The sequence below is a fragment of the Hyperolius riggenbachi genome, chromosome 4 (genome assembly GCF_040937935.1).
Source record: "Hyperolius riggenbachi isolate aHypRig1 chromosome 4, aHypRig1.pri, whole genome shotgun sequence".
Lineage (NCBI taxonomy): Eukaryota > Metazoa > Chordata > Amphibia > Anura > Hyperoliidae > Hyperolius > Hyperolius riggenbachi.
This window is the reverse complement of record NC_090649.1, coordinates 79980533-79996882: the sequence shown is the minus strand read 5'-3', so window position 1 is coordinate 79996882 and position 16350 is coordinate 79980533. Positions and strand designations below refer to the sequence as shown.

At 40.9% G+C, this 16350-nt stretch overlaps 1 protein-coding gene and 1 long non-coding RNA gene across 2 annotated transcripts in view; one reads left to right on the top strand and one right to left on the bottom strand.

The window, feature by feature from the left end:
* Nucleotides 1-16350, top strand: part of LOC137571310 (cytosolic phospholipase A2 gamma-like) — a 123979-nt gene that overhangs the window by 94202 nt on the left and 13427 nt on the right. Inside the window, exons 12-15 of the mRNA XM_068280260.1 lie at nucleotides 673-723; nucleotides 3925-3975; nucleotides 8350-8586; nucleotides 9450-9545. Of these exons, the coding sequence (XP_068136361.1) occupies nucleotides 673-723; nucleotides 3925-3975; nucleotides 8350-8586; nucleotides 9450-9545 (435 nt within the window). The remainder of the gene's footprint in view (nucleotides 1-672; nucleotides 724-3924; nucleotides 3976-8349; nucleotides 8587-9449; nucleotides 9546-16350) is intronic.
* LOC137571311 (uncharacterized) lies at nucleotides 8243-16255 on the bottom strand. Its single transcript, XR_011031328.1, has 3 exons — nucleotides 16005-16255; nucleotides 11946-12054; nucleotides 8243-8432 (listed from the first exon to the last, which is right to left on the bottom strand). It is a non-coding gene; the product is annotated as an uncharacterized lncRNA (long non-coding RNA).

Sequence of the window (16350 nt, the reverse complement as noted above, 5' to 3'; positions counted from 1 at the left end):
TCTTCCTAACCCATAGTAACCAAAGTACGACACTTGTAAAACAAAATACATAATTTAAAAAAAACATAAATGGTTACCTTAGGGAAACATTTTTTAATATGTATATTATAATGGTATATTACTGTTATTTTTGCAAATAAGGGAATGGAATTATTGATATAGTATAAAGAAACATAAAATGGAGAAAATACACCTTTATCTCTAAATAAAATATCATCATACATTGTACTAGGGACACCATTTAAATGTTGTAAGAACCAGGGCAAATGTACAAATAAAATGTGTGGGTTTTATATACAGTAGCCCTTTTTATTTATAAACTATAATGGCTGTAAATTAAGAAATAATGACTTAAAACAATCTTATTGCCTTTAAAATACATAAGAAATAAAAGTATTCTTACCAAAACAGTATCACCCAAATAAAGCCTAGTTTGCCCCACAAAAAAACAGTATATAGATCATGTTGGTGTGAAAAATAGAGTAAAGTTATTGACGAATGAGTGGGAGGAGTGTGATGTGAAAATTGCTTTGGTTGTTACTGCAAATTATTAAATATGTGAAGACCAGAGTATGTAATAAGTGTGTGTATTTGCCATTGAAATGTATCTTAAATATGTTCAATGTGTTGTTTGTTTTTATTCCTTTGCTTTCTTCACTTATCTGGAAATAGAAATGTTTAATATGAGTATGAGGATGATGGCCGAAGAACTACCCAAAGAAGGTATGCCCAAGGTTACATCTAGTCAAAAATCATTACTTATAGAAATTACCACTGTAAAAATGTGCATGAAATTTTCACTATGAAAAGTGTAATATTCCACCACCAGCATCACAAGTATCTCCAAATCCATCTGTATCTGTGGTCCCCACTATTGTCTGTTTTATACTTTGTACAGCACCACAACAGATGTTGGTGATCTATAAACAAATAATAATTTGCAAGCTGATTAATTGGCAATAACGTAAAGTAAACAATTTCTAAACACTACAAAACACTTGCTAGAAGTCTACAAATGGTGACATTTCAACAATTTGCTGTCATGTTAACATAATGTTTTGGGATCCCACTGGGGCCTATTTATCATGCACCATAACAACAATGTTTTGATTTCTTAGCTGCCATACAGCATTTTTCAGGGCAATCTCCCAGCTATTCAAGAAACACAAAAATTGCACCGCATAATGCAACTGCATTACATAGCAAGAAGTACGTAGAGCAGGGAAAGTAACCTAAAGGAAAAGAACCTAATCCGAAAACTACATGGAGAGAATTTAAGAGTGATGGAATTTAGATTGAAGTGACTTGTACATCGAGGAATGGGAGGATGTGATGGGTAGAGGTTCAGAAAGAGATCACCTCTTAGGTCGGGTTTCCACTGCTGCGAATCCGGGGCGATTCCCCGCCCACAAATTCGAATGGATTTCAGCAGTCTATAGAAGTCTATTAGAGCCATCCGAATTTGTGGCCGAGGAAAAATCTGAGGCCCTGCAGCATAATTTCGTGCGTAGCTGTCCGAATCCCATAGCCACGCATAGCACGGCTAGAGGGATTCGGCTGCGAGAGGTGCAGCTGTGCCGGCATCGCGTCTCGCAAGACGCATGCCGCCACACAAATGGAAACCTAGCCTTACATTTAAAGGGAACCTGAAGCAAGTAAAATAATTTAAAATAAACACATGATGTAGTTACAAATGAATATTACATACTAACCTCACCATCAGTTCCTCTCAGAAGGTCACCATTTTATTCTCACAGTGATTCCTTGCAGTTCTGATAATATTTTGTCAGAACTGAAATATATCAGTTGCTGTCAGTTATATATCAGCAGCTGTCAGTTACAACTGAATGTGCAAGGTAATGTTCATGTTTCCCTATGGCTCAAGTGGGTGATATTACAGTTTAACAGTGTGCTGGCCAGAAAGCTGTTATGGGGTAATGGCCATTTTTAAACTAGAGGATGGAGAATTCCATTGATCACAGAGGACACATGGGACACAGGAGAGGAAAAAGAGATTGAGGAGTAGACTACACAGAAGGTAAGTATTACCTGTGTATGGTTATTTTGACTTTTTATTTTCAGTTCAGGTTCTCTTTAACATTTATACAGAGTATATTTCATTCCTGATAGTCTGCATAAAATGTATAGTTCTTGCTCAGACTCCTACAGTAGATGTGGGTTCCTACATACATATGTTGTAGTCCTGCCCGGAGCTGACATGGTTTTGGGGCCAGATGGGGTGGTGGTTTCCCGGCTGCTGGGTCGCCCCATCATATTGAAACCCAAGATGGCACTATTGAGTAACTTTGGTGAAGAAAATATTGGCAGATATTTAAAAACATTGATTTTCAGGTTGTGTCATGCAACTAAAAAGGCTGTATTGACCCCCCCCCCCCCCCCCCCCTGGAATCAACCTAGCGTATGTCTCCAACTAAGAGAAAAGTGATTCAAATCATGAAAAAATCTCTGCTACTTATCAAATCAACTTATAAAAGCTGAAATTTCCCAACTAAGTTTCATAAAATTTGGTCAAAATGATGTGAATTGATGATGGACACACCTGCTGATGTTGGATAATAGATGGTTGGCAAGAGGTAATTTACTATGTTTTTGGAACAGTGGGTTCGGCCCCTTCCCCACCTGATTGCACTTCCATTCAGATGCAATTTTCGGCAATGCAATTGTGTTTCCATCCATAAAATAAATGGAAATCGCAATGCATTCGCCTATTTTCGCTGGTATTTCCCTAGTGAATTGCAATCCATGAGTGGGAAGATCAGACGGTGCAGTCTATGCATTTCTAATGTCCCTGTGGACCGTGATGCTCTGGGTTTCAGTAAATGCAGTGGAAAATGCAGGCATATGGGTAAGGGTAATGGTTGTTTTAAAATGAACCCCATATGTACCTTGAGTGATGGAGCATAGGTCTTCTCTTTTGATTAAACACAGCTGGTTTCTGGAGTGATTGGCAGAAGCAGAGATTTGTCCATGGTATGAAATCTATAATAGACATACTAATTCTCAACATGTACCGTATTTTTCGGACTATAATATGCACCATAAGAGACACCTAGGTTTAGAGGACATAACCAGGGAAAAACCTACTAAACCTGGTGCATCCATGATGCAGGGGCATCTTGTGGATGTTATTTCCCCATTTATTATGTCCTCCTTGTACCTCTTGTTCCCTCCTCTGTCCCCTATGTTTCCTCCTCTGTCCCCTATGTTTCCTCCTCTGTCCCCTATGTGTCTGCCTCTATCCTCCTCGTGTCCGACTGTGTTCCCCATGTGTCCTCCTCTATTCCTCTTGTGTCTGACCTCTATCCCTGTTGTATCCTCATCTGCCCCCCTTTGTGTAGTCCTGTGTCCTCTATTGTCCCCTTTGTGGCCTCCTCCATGCCCCTTTGTGTCCTCCTCTGCCCTCTATTGTCCCCTTGTGTGCTCTGCCATGCCCCTTTGTGTTCTTTTGTGCCATCTATTGCCCCCCTTGTGTACTCCTTCATGCCCCCTTTTTGTCCCCCTGTGACATTGTTTGTCCTCTGTGTCTTCCTTTGTCCCCCTGTGTGTCCTCGTTTGTCTTGTGTTCTCCTTCATCCACCTTTGTGTTCCCCCTGTCCTCCTTTGTCCCAGTGTCCTCCTTCATCCCCCTTTGTGTCCCCTGTGTCCTCATTTAATTTGTCCCTGTGTCCTCTTCCACCTCCCTTCGTGTCCCCGTGTCCTCGCTTGTCCTGTTTTGCTTAGTCAGCTTGTACTGTAGCTGAGGAAGACATTTGTCAGATTTTTACAAATATGCGCTTGCAAAGTAAATGAGTAAATATGCCAAGACCACAGTATGTAATATTTGTGTGTATCTACCATTGAAATCTATCCTAAATCTGTTCTGCGTTTGTAATTCTTATGTTTCCTTCACTTATCTGAAAATAGCAGTGGGACATATGCGTGAAAAGAGGATGGCCAGAGAACTATCTGAAGACGGTATGCACAAGGTTACATTTCTAATCATAAATTATCACTCGTAGAAATTAGCACTGTAAAAATGTGCATGAAATTTTCACTATGAAAAATCCCACCAGCAGCATCACAAGAATCTTATGTTTATATTTCACATCCAAATACTAAAAATAAATAAAATTAGTTGTAGGTGGCGCTAGAGGTTCTCCTCAGAGTTGCACAGCGGAATGGGTTATCCATCTTATATTCCCAAAAAAACAATAATACGTGTGATCCAGCATGCGCCAAGAAAATATTCTTTCTTAGGATATATTAAATGTATCGCATTATGCATAGGTTTGCAATCAAAATCAAACAGCTGTATCATGTTTTAAAATTGAACTGTAAGACGTTTGCAGATAAAACTTTTCAGTTTCTTCCTCTATCTTAACATCAATTCAGTTTATTGCATAAGTTTGCATTTACAGTCAAATCGACATATCAAATATCAATCCTCAACAGTAGCATGTTTTCAGGTAAAAATAGCAAAAATGCATGTGTGATACACCATGAGCTAAGAAAATATGAATCTTTCTATGTCTTACAATCAATTCAATGTATTGCATAAGTTTGCATTCAAAACCAAACAGTAACACGGTGGCAGATAAAACTTTTGCAGATAAAACTTTTCAGTTACTTTCTCTATCAATTCAATTTATTGCATACGTTTGCATAAGTTTACATAGCATGTCTGTTTGATTGTAAATAAAAACTTATGCATTAAAATTATGATTTTTAATGCAAAACCTATTGTAACGATCTGTGACCGATAGGATAAGATTGTGCTCAATCAGAACAATAGTTTGTGAAGTACGGATACCTGATTATGTGGTGATCTGCAGTATCACCAATAATGCAGGTATACCAGGTAACTTTATTTGTTGTACTTTAGTGTAGTGTTTGGTGCAAATGGTAATACAGGAATACTCTATCAGTGATAGCCTATGGCGACTGAGGCTATCAATGGACAGAGAGTTTCCTAAGTGATAGGCCTAAGGAGGCTGGGCCTATCACTAGACGAAGAGTGGTCGTACAAGCAAGGTCGGCAATGGTCAGACAATAGTGGTATCAAATCGTGAGGCAAATCGTAATCAGTGATCAAGCTAGAGGTCGGCAACGGGGAGGGCAGTTAAGGTACAAAATCGTCAGGCAAGTGTAGTCAGAATTACAGGCAGAGGGTCGACAGCAGATCAGGCAAACGGAAGTACAGAATCAGAAAACAGAGGCAAGGTCAGAGGTTGAAGCAAAGGGTCATACACAGAGATATCAATACAGTAATATATATTATAAGTATAGCTATCAAAATCCTAATTTAAGTGTGACTTCCCGGGGTCCTGCAGGATCAACACACTAGGATCTGACTAGAGGTCTGAGAGCTAGCACAGAAGTATTCGCAACAACAGACAACGAGCAAATGACAGGCAGATCCTTAAATACAAAGATCACTCACCCAGCGCCGCCCAGAAGCTTCAGCCAATCAGGAAGCAGGGAGTGGTCAGCTGACCGGCTTTCTGGCCACATAAGAGCGGCAAATATCTATACGTGCGCGAGTCTGATGCTCGCCAGATCTATACACAGACCCGGACCTCCCAGTAGCTGACGAGAGGTGCGGGGACGCCGCGGCGGGAGACGCCGCATGCTCTGATGCGTAAGCGGCGATTTCGCTGCTATCCGAATTGATATTGCCACCTATGCAATTGGTCCTAAGACCAGAAAGAATTTTATTCTCTTAGTGCATGACATACTAAAAATAAATAAAGATAGGCCTTTTCCTTGGAATGGATAGGGTAACCTAGGCATCCACCTAGGGTACCGCCTGGTAGGGATGGTGCATTGCAGCTTTCCAGAAAACATGATGCTGTCTTCAGTATTCAGCCTAAACACTTCTGGAAGCCTGCATATTGTTAAGGTGGCCATACATATTCTAGACAAAATGTTTGAGTTTCCAGTTTGTTAAATTCAAACAATAAACCACAGTGGAAACTTGGTTTGTGGGCAGAATTCATTCCAGAAACATGCTTGAAATCTAAAGCACTCTCATATCAAAGTGAATTACCCCATAAGAATTCATGGAAACCCAGGTGATTCATTCCACAATCCAAAAAACAATTATAGTAAAAAAAGTATAAAATAAAAATGTTAGGCCTTATTCACACCTAAAATCAAAAACGCAAACGTTTTACAGTTTTTCCCCCTTCTGGCGCTTCACTGTGTGCTGCGTTTGTGGTAAAAGTGCTTTTCTAAGCCTTTTTTCAAAGCGGTTTTGTAATTCACTCGCTGACGCAAGTCAGGAAGTAAACTCTTTGACCCGGAAAAAAATAAGTTGGCTTCCACTGCGTGAAGAAAAATGAGCCTTGGCGGGGGTACCGGAGGATTAGTCCAGGACATCGAGGGCGCAGGTTGGCTGCAGGGGGCTGGCAAAAGCCCCAGGTAAGTGAAACTAGGCCTGGTGCACACCAGAGGAGTTTTTCTGAGCGTTTTGAGTTTTTAAATCTGCTGCTAATGTTATCCTATGTGTCTGTGCACACTGGAGCAATGAGGTTTTGTAAAAAAAAACCATAGCATTACATTGGGAAGAGCTTTTAGAGGTTTCAAAAGCACATAGGATAACATTAGCAGCAGATTTAAAAACTCAAAACGCTCAGAAAAACTACTCTGGTGTGCACCAGGCCTTATTTTCTTGTTTATTTCAGTTCCGCTTTAAAGAACCTCTGTCACGAAAATGTTACAATTTATAATACATGTAAACCTACTCAAATAAGAAGTACGTTTCTTCCAGAGTAAAATGAGCCATGAATTACTTTTCTTCTATTGTATGTTACTGTCACTTACAGTAAGTAGTAGAAATCTGATATTACCGACAGATATTGGACTAGCCCATCTTCTCATGGGGGGTTCTCAGGGTTTTCTTTGTTTTTAAAAGCACTTAGTGAATGGCAGTTGCTTCATCCAGCTGCCAAAAAAAAGTGTGCAGCGTGCAGGGAGGCTGGCCAGCATTTTTGTATAATACTCAACAAGGAAAGCCATCCATAAGGCAATATAAGAATACAGTATCCAAGGTGTACTATTTCAAAATAGCAGCAATATATATCTTTATTAAGCAGGGACGTGTTCCATAAAAACAATGATAAAAACAGTAGATGGCAAAGTACAGCAACTACTGTTGCTTCATCAGTAGTTCTTCTCTGATGAAGCAACAGTAGTTGCGATACATGTGAGGGACGGCACAGCCAGCAGTTACACCCAGGACGTCTGTGGTAAGGGCTCTTTCACACTAGAGGCCTTTTTCGACGTTTTACCGCCACAGCCATAGTTGGCGTTTTCCATGGTAAAATGAAAGTCCATACACTTGCATTTTACCTATCGCACTTAACGCCGCGTTTTTGAGCGTTGCGTCTTGAAGCTTCCCTGTGCTTTTTTAGGGCTGACCGCGGCGTTTCTCATTTCATTGATAATCATGTATTGGCGTTAAAACGCCTTCAAAGCGCACCAAGATGTTGCAAGCCAAAGGTAGTGTTTTGCCCTTTTCTACCGCTGCCTCTAGTGTGAAAGAGCCCTAAGAGTCTACTATTGTACCTTTCTTGAGGTTTCTATGCAATTACATACTTTCTGTGCACATGTACCTACTTTACAGCTGTTTTATTGATTAGTGTTTGCTTTCATGCAGTGATATTTATGGTTACAACTGTAATGTATTTAGTTGCCTGACGCTGCTGGGTGATTGTTATAAACCACTTACTAATTTATGATATGAGCTGCTGTACTTTGCTGTCTACTGTTTTTGGCATTGTTTTTATGGGACACGTCCCTGTTTAATAAAGATTTATATTGCTGCTATTTTGAAATAGTACATATTTGATACTTTATTCTCTAATTGCCTTATATGGCTTTCCTTGTTGTGTATGGTTCATAGTTACATCCTAGGCGATGCTTACTATATGGCTCATTTGCTGTGTTGGCATCTTTGTATAAATCTTTTTCAGGGAGTTTCTTTATAAAGAATGAAGGCCATGCCGAGAATCCCCCATGAAGACATGGACTAACCCAAAACCTGTGGGCATGTCAGATTTCTACCTACTGTGAGTGACCGCAGCATAGGAGAAAAGTAATTTATGGCTCATTTTACTCTGGAAGAAATGTACTTTTTATTTCTATGTGTTTTAAATTTTAAGGTTTTAGCGACATTTCCTCTTTAAAGTGACAAATGAATATGAAAATGAATGTTTTTAGTGCTGTATAAAGTGGATACATATTTTCAACCTCTATGTACGATTTATTAGTTAACCTGTTCAGTTGTGTATTACATGTATTTGATCCTTGTTTTGCGACTGTATATACTTTGTATTTTCTATTGCATAGAGGATCTCTTCCAAGCAGAGCTCAGCTGTACTTGCAGTGAATGCACGCGCCTAAAAAGACTGCTTGTAGATATTTCAACGAACCTGAGGAAAACAGACATGAAAGAATTGGTGATGATGCAAGAGGAAGTCAAGGATCAAATGATTTTGACAGCAGGACACAAGTTAAAAACTGACCCAGAGCATATAGAGCCAAAGAAGTGCAAGATGAACTTCGGCTTGCCAAGCGTTGTTGAAGGTATGTACATGGTTATTTTTATCAGCTGGTTGCAGAGGGATGCAGGGGAGCAATGGGAGAACTCTTTCCACAGGTGCAATGTAGAAGGATTTCTTGTGTTAGTTTGGGCAGCTCTAGGGCTAGTGTGCATGGACATTTGCACTCTGCATTTGATCTTCATCTTCACTGGGAGGGCGGGGCTATATGCCAGTATACAGCGGAACCTTGCAGAACAGCGGGACTGAGTGATGAATAAACAGTGAGCTTTCGACTTATAAAAAGCCTTTGTCGGACTTGGTTAGACGGAGGCTTTTTATAAGTCGAAAGCTCACTGTTTATTCATCTCTAAGTTAGCCAATAAATGGTATCATCCTGATTCACAACTCCTTGCTTAAACTCAGAAAAATGACAGTTTAAAAAAACATTTTTCTTGCATTTTTAAAATTGATTTTCTCAAACTACAAGGTCTTTTTGAAAAATTAATTTTTTGTTTACTTATTCCCACTATTCTCCTTAACATATGTTGCAATTTTGGTAGCAATAGTATGTATGGGGGCTTTGCTATATACCGCTAAAGTCGGCAAAAAAGCGAAATATTGTGACAAATTACGTGAAATGATGAAATATTATTATTGCATACAACATTAATTACAATTTTCTTTATAGGGAATTAGAGTATTAAAACAAAAAAAAAAAAAAGTATTTGGCTTGAGGAATGCCCTATAAACTATATGAAAGGAACACAATTATAAAATGAGTAAAAGTTTATCTCGGATCCACTTTAAGGACCAGTGTATACAGTATTAATAAAAATAAATAACCAGATCTTCCTGACTTTGCTCATTGTTTAGCTCCAACAACATATCTCTCTCTTTTTTGTGTAGGCACCTGTAAAGTTGGTAGAGTTTTGAAGAATATTTTATCTTCTTTAACAAACTGGGAATGGGGAACCATAAATGGCTTCCTGTACAAATGGAAAGGTAAGCGTATGTGTGAAATATAGAGCTGTCCATAAGGAGATGAACACACAATCTGGCTGTTTTAATCTTATGTCTACTAGGGCCAGGGCTGTTTCTGGCCATTTTGACACACCAGGCAAGGCACCTTTTCTCTCCCTACCCCAATCTAGTGAGCAGGCAGATCATAACTACATCATTTGGTTTTGTAGGCACCAATAAGAAATTGATGGTTTACATAGACATAGACCTCGATTCATCATTGTTTTTGAGATAACTTTTTCCAGTTTGTTAAATTACCGAATTCGAAGTTTATCGATTTCTAGTTGTATTCGTCAAGGTTTTTCCGCATTCGGCGTGAATTCGATCAATTCGGTAACCATTCGGTAACGTTTAGATATTTCCATTTTACAGCGGTAATTTAACACAAGGCCATAAGATTCCCATGGAATTGTGGGTAAAAGGCAGTCCTTTGAACACTATGTAGCAACATTCTGACTAGGGCTTAACACCTGGACCAGGATTCTGGAAGTGGCTTGGGACAATCCCACAATTTCGCCAGCTACAGCTTGATAGGAGCCTTTTCTAAAAAAATATAGTGCAGCTAGCAAATTAGTTAACCCTGGCACTGCCTGTGTTCTCTTACAAGATGATTCAAGAGAAATGCTGATGTCCTGGTATAGCAAATAAATCCATTTTCTTGCTAATTGATATGGTTCTAGACCTTATTCTTGCCCGTCTGCGCCTTTGAATCACTCTCAGCTGATGTATAACCACTTCAAATGGCTCCATCTTCTCTGTCAGCAATGATCTGACAGGAATAATGACAGAGCAGTGAAGGAGATGACTAATCCTAAATGTAACGCTAAACCACGCCCACTTTCATTTTCATGAATTGCACTTTCTTCCGTTTTATCACATCATTACTGAATGATTACCGAATGCTCGCTAACAGATGTAGAAAACTTTGATGAATCCTGAAATCATCTTATCGAGTTAGGTATTTTACCGTGCTGTCGGTAATTGATTCGATAAGTCTTGATGAATCGAGGCCATAATGTTGTTCTCATAAGTATGTAAAGGATACACAAATTATTACCAGGCCATATACATCTCACTGGCCCAAACTCAATGAACCCACATAACAAACTCTTTCAATAATGGTTTTGAGGGGTGTGTATGCACTTTATAATCATTGTAGTGTTTATGTACAGCCTGAGTCTTTACAGGTTGGAATACTGTTCTGGAAATCCAACCGGAGTTGCAACAATCAGCAGAGCTGTGTCCATTTAACCTCCCTGGCGGTAAGCCTGTGCTGAGCACGGGCTATGCCGCGCAGGAGGATTTCTCAGGCCCTGCTGGGCCGATTTGCATGATTATTTTTTTGCAACACGCAGCTAGCACTTTACTAGCTGCGTGTGCATTCTGATCGCTGCCGCTACCCACCGATTAGCCGCCGCCGCTCGCCGCGCTAGGCCCCCCCCCCAGACCCCGTGAGCTGCCTGGCCAATTAGTGCCAGGCAGCGCTAAGGGGTAGATCGGGACTCCCAATGATGTCACGACATCGATGACGTCGGTGACGTCATGTCGCCATGGCGACGGGGGAAGCCCTCCAGGAAATCCCATTCTTTGAACGGGATTTCCTGATCTCGGAGATCGCCGGAGGCGATCGAAGAGGGCGGGGGGATGCCGCTGCACAGCGGCTATTATGTAGCGAGCCCTGGGCTCCCTACATGATTTTTTTAAAAAAAATTAAAAAACACTGCTCTGCTGCCCCCTGGTGGTTTTTAATAGACCGCCAGGGGGGTTAAGGTGTTAAAATTACCATCAATCCCACTCTTAAAGCAGTAGGATCAGCCATACTATGCCAGGGAAAAAAAACACATATATAAGTAGATAAATACTTGATCTACTTACATAACACATGTATTATACTGTCCACGTTTTGATTTCAGTGAATGTTATATAGTAGTAAATTACGAGAATTCTGTTCCTGGTGGGGGCCATGTCTTTTGCGCACAGTTAAGGCTAACTTGTGATGTCACTTCTGCCCTTTACTTTTTTTCTTGTCTCCTCCAATCGCTGAGTCACCTCAGCCTTGCTTGTAAACACAAGTGAGTAGGGGATTAGGTTTCAGATAAGCAGCTAGTAGGGAAATAAAGGGAAGAGGAGGAATAGATTATAGATAAAAAGAATCCCCAGCATGCAATTCTTTGGCACGACTACTAAAGGGCCAGTGCTCCTTAAGTATGTGATCACTCCAAATCATAACAGCAGAAAAAGTTTTGAAAGTTTTGAATGCAGGATTAGCATCTTTATCACTTAATACACTCAGACCAGTTGCTGTTGAAATTTGATTTTTATGGTGACGATACCGCTTTAAAGGAAATCTGAGGTGAGTAAAATAGAAGAATTTATACTCACCTGGTGCTTCTAGCCCCGTGTACTCAGTCGGCTCCCTTGCTGTCTTCGTGGGCGGCTCCATTCGTGCTCAGTCTTCCCCATTAGGGAGACTTCAGTTGCGGGAGCCAAGCTGTAGTTTTGAGAAAAACGATTTTAAAAACTTTAACCACTTAGTGACATGCAGACGTATTAAAACGTTCTGCTGGAGCCTCTTAATGGCTCCAGGACATTTTAAAATGTCATACGCTGCTGCTGCTGAGCGCACTCCCGTGCGCGCGTGCAGGTGTGCGTACGTACACTCCCGCGCACGCACGTGCATTCCTGTGCACGTGAAAATAGTGAAAAAACCCACACAAAAAAAAAAAGACCTTAATTTCCAAATACTATATTGTCACTATACTTTGTACTAGGGACATAATTAAAATCTTGTTATAACCAGCACAAATAGGCAGATAAAATGTGTGGGTTTTATGTACAGTAGCAGTGTGTATATTAAAAATATAGGGGATGAAATTGGAGAAATAGTGTATTTTTTATTTTTTCCTTCTTTTCCCCTTTAAAATACATAGAAAAAAAAGTAATTACTGAAAACAAATATCAATCCCAAAAAGCCCAATTCGTTGTGAAAAAAACAAGATATAGATCATTTCATTGTGATTAGTAGTGATTAAGCTATTGGCAAATGAAAGGGATGAGCACTGAAAGGTGAAAATCGCTCTTGTCCGTTAGGGTAAAAACCTCCTTGGGGTGAAGTGGTTAAAGAAAAATGTTTTTTAAACTCGGAAAAATAACATTTTGCTCTGGTACACTTTAATATATACAGATTTTTAAGTTCTGTATACACATTTTGTACATTTTAAGAAAATGGTCAGTGTGGGGTTCCCTGTAATGATCCGCTCCGCTGTCTGCACAGACGGACAGCTGTTTGACCATTCCTTAAGTCTGAGGGCTGCAGGTCTCTGGAAAAGAAACCTGTTTTTGCTTTGCAAGTTTCTGACCTGCTTTGCTGCTGAGGAATTTGCATACATTCGTTATGCAAATTGCCTACCTGCCTCCTTTGTAGGCTGGCAGTATAAATACCATGTTCTCCCAGAATCCTTGGCTGGTCATCTTATGGTTTGTTACTGCTAAACACTCCTAGAGTGTCAGCCTTGCCTGTTTGTCAAAGATTATCTTAGAGTAATTCTTGGGACTGTACTAGGCATTCCCTCTAGTGCAGTCAGATTGTATTATCTGTTTTGCCTGTACAGTCTTTGTGTTGCGATTGTCCTGTCGCCAGCGGCGGTCGACAGGAAATTGTTCTGTCTGTCTGGGGTTGCTAACCAGAGCATCGGTTGCTACTGGTAGCCCCTTCTGTTCTTCTGTCTGGATTGCATTAGCCCTAATGGTAGTGGCAGTGCTTCCTTCTGCTGCGATTGTCCTGCCGCCAGCGGCGGTCGACAGGAAATCGTTCTGTCTGTCTCGGGGTGTAGGCCAGAGCTGCGGTTGCTGCTGGCTGCTCCATCTGTCTGGATCACACTTGCCCTAGTGGTAGTGGCAGTGCCTCCTTCTGTATCTCTGCCTTAGGTGTGCTAGCCAGAGCAGCGGTTGCTACTGGCAGCCCCATCTGTCTGTCTGTCTGTCTTGTCCTGTGTTTACGCCTGCTGTTGCCTGGAGTGAGGCAACAGCAGCGTCTACACAACCTGTTTGTCTGTGTTGATTGCTTGCTTTCGCAAGCGTTCATTCTGTCTGTCTCAGTCTATTTGTGTTCAATTGTATTACTTGTGGTTAGTTAGGGTGGCCCGCTTATCAATGAGTGCTTAACGCGCGGTGATCGTGCTGAAACGCGTTCCCTGTTGCAAATGAGTGCGGTGTTCGCATTTAGCTAGCGTTTGTTATTTTCCTTATCTTCTGATTGTTTGCTGTGCCTTTGCTACTCTCATGCTCTGTCCTTCTCAGTCTGGTGTCTGTTGGCAATCGCCATTCTTGCGATTGCATTTATGCTTTCTTTCCGTTGATGTGTGTTCATCGTCGCTGGAGGGCGACCAGATTGGTGAACACACATTCTGTCTGTCCCTGTGCTATTTCTCTTGAGGGCTATTCAGCCCTACTTGATCCTGCTCGTACAATTCCCATCTGGCATCTGTGGCCGTGCAGAGGCTGTGCTCGTCTGCACTCCACAGCTCCATCTGCTGGTGGGAATTACCCTCTACTGTTGCCTTGCACCTAACCTGGGTTCTCCCAATTACACGTTTGTGGAGGATTTCCGCCGCGTCAGTGCACGTCTGGTGCGCTGACCACGGAAATAGAAACCTGCAAACGTTACATTCCCCCTCCCAAGTCTCCTTAACCACTTGTCACCAATACAGGCTGGTATAGCTCGAATTCAGTACCTGGACTACATGGGGCTCCACACCCTGGGCTACTTCAAACACAGGTGGCAAGTGCAGGTGGGGTACCAAGTGCTGCCACTGCCTGTGACAACAACCTGCATGGCACACCACAGGGGGGCAGAGTGGGCATATACAGTATATGCATATATGTAAAAACACACTTATACAGCTACACCCAGAGTCACACTGCAGTACCAGTAATCCTAACTTGAAACTTTACCACCTTTGCTGTCTTGAAGGCAAAATGTAATAGCACTTCGACAGTTCTGTGAAAATGTGATTAAAAATGTAACAACAAGTTGCACATTAAAGGCATAGCCCCCAACTTTCCTTTTTTTTTTTGGAGGGACAGTCCCTCTTTGGGAACCAAATCCCTGTGTCCCCATTTCTTCCTCATGTGTCCCTCTTTCAGAACTGATGTACAGAAGATCTAGGAAAAAAATATGTATTTTTCTCTTGAAAAATGTGTCTAACTCTAAGCTTTTCCCCCTCCCTTATTTTCAAAAATGAATGATGATGAAAAGGACCCGTTGGCTTGAATGATAAAACTGTGGCCTCAATTCACTAAGCTTTATCAAACCCTTTATCAAACGTTTGATAATTTACCTCATGGGTAAAATCTAATTTTGTATTCACTAAGGTGTTATAGATTTATTGAACGTTTTATGAATAAAACATTCTATAAATGTATAACACCATAGTGAATTCAAATTAGATTTTACCATGAGGTAACTTATCAAACATTTGATAAAGTGTTTGATAAAGCTTAGTGAATTGAGGCCTATATCTTTTTGCTTATGACATTTTAGTGATGTGCATGACGAGGGGTGTGGTGGGGGCGTGCCTGGAGGTGTGACAGGGGCGTATCTTAAAGGTGTCCCTCTTTCTTACCACATAAAGTTGTGAGCTATGCTAAATGTGCCCACTAATAATTGCTTTTACAATCTTACCACTTTTATGTAAAATGAAGGCCTACCTGAAATGTTTGTTGAATGTGTACTCATTTTACTCTTCTGCTACATAGATGATGTAATCAGTGCGTCTTAGGTGTATACTCAGATGAAAGTCTCTAAGCAGATACCAAAAAACTTATGTCAGAGACCATTTTGTTCCCTGCCTAGGCAGGAAATTGCACTATAGTGGCTGAAGCCCGAACTCGCCTACCAAGGCAGAGTCGGTGAAAAGGGTCAACAATGCTCTCCCATACAAAAAACTGATATATACGCATAGGAATAGGATCTCTACATTCCATGACATAAGGAATAAGTGTCTCGAATGCTGAAGAACGAAAGTGAAGTATGCAACAAATGCATTTTAATATTGGGTGAGTGGACCCTTAGGGCTCAGATACTCTATAAGTGCTTTTCTGAGTGTTTTTTGGCCCTCAGGGCTTTCTGAGACATTTTACCACAATTTTAATATAAGTCAATAGGAGCGTTTTTTAAAAAGCTCTCAGAAAGCTCTGAGGGACAGAAAGCACTCAGAAAAGCGCTTATAGTGTGTCTGAGCCCTAAATACACTCTAAAATAGGTCGTGTAGCCTTGATAGATTAAAGGGGCACTATGTCTAATTTCTTGATTTTTTTGACACTTTAACATAAATATTTGTATATGGAGGAATGTTAATAACATGTATTATGGAAAATCAGAAGTATTTTCTACACTGCCACTATGCCTTTATAGCTTTAGCGTCACGTCGGCAGATGTACCTTTCCGACGCGGCTCAGGCTAATCCATTTTTCAGTAGGAGGCATCTGTATTTGTAGTTTGTGCTGCCGTTAGATTTCCCCTCTCTGCTCAGCTCACTTAGGTTTGTTCCAACTTGTAACTGTTACTTAGCTAAATGCGGTTGCAGCCTAATACGTAGAGCCCAAGACGGTCCTGTACGGCTCTGTAGTTTCTCTCCCCGCTAAGGACCCCTTATCTAAAGCTGGCACAGTGACGGACACCTATTGTCCGTTGCTGTGGTAACCAGCATTCGGCTTTCTAATTGGCAAGAAAGCGGCAGCATCAGCGAGCAGACACAAGCGATATAGCTGTGTCCTGCTTTGTATC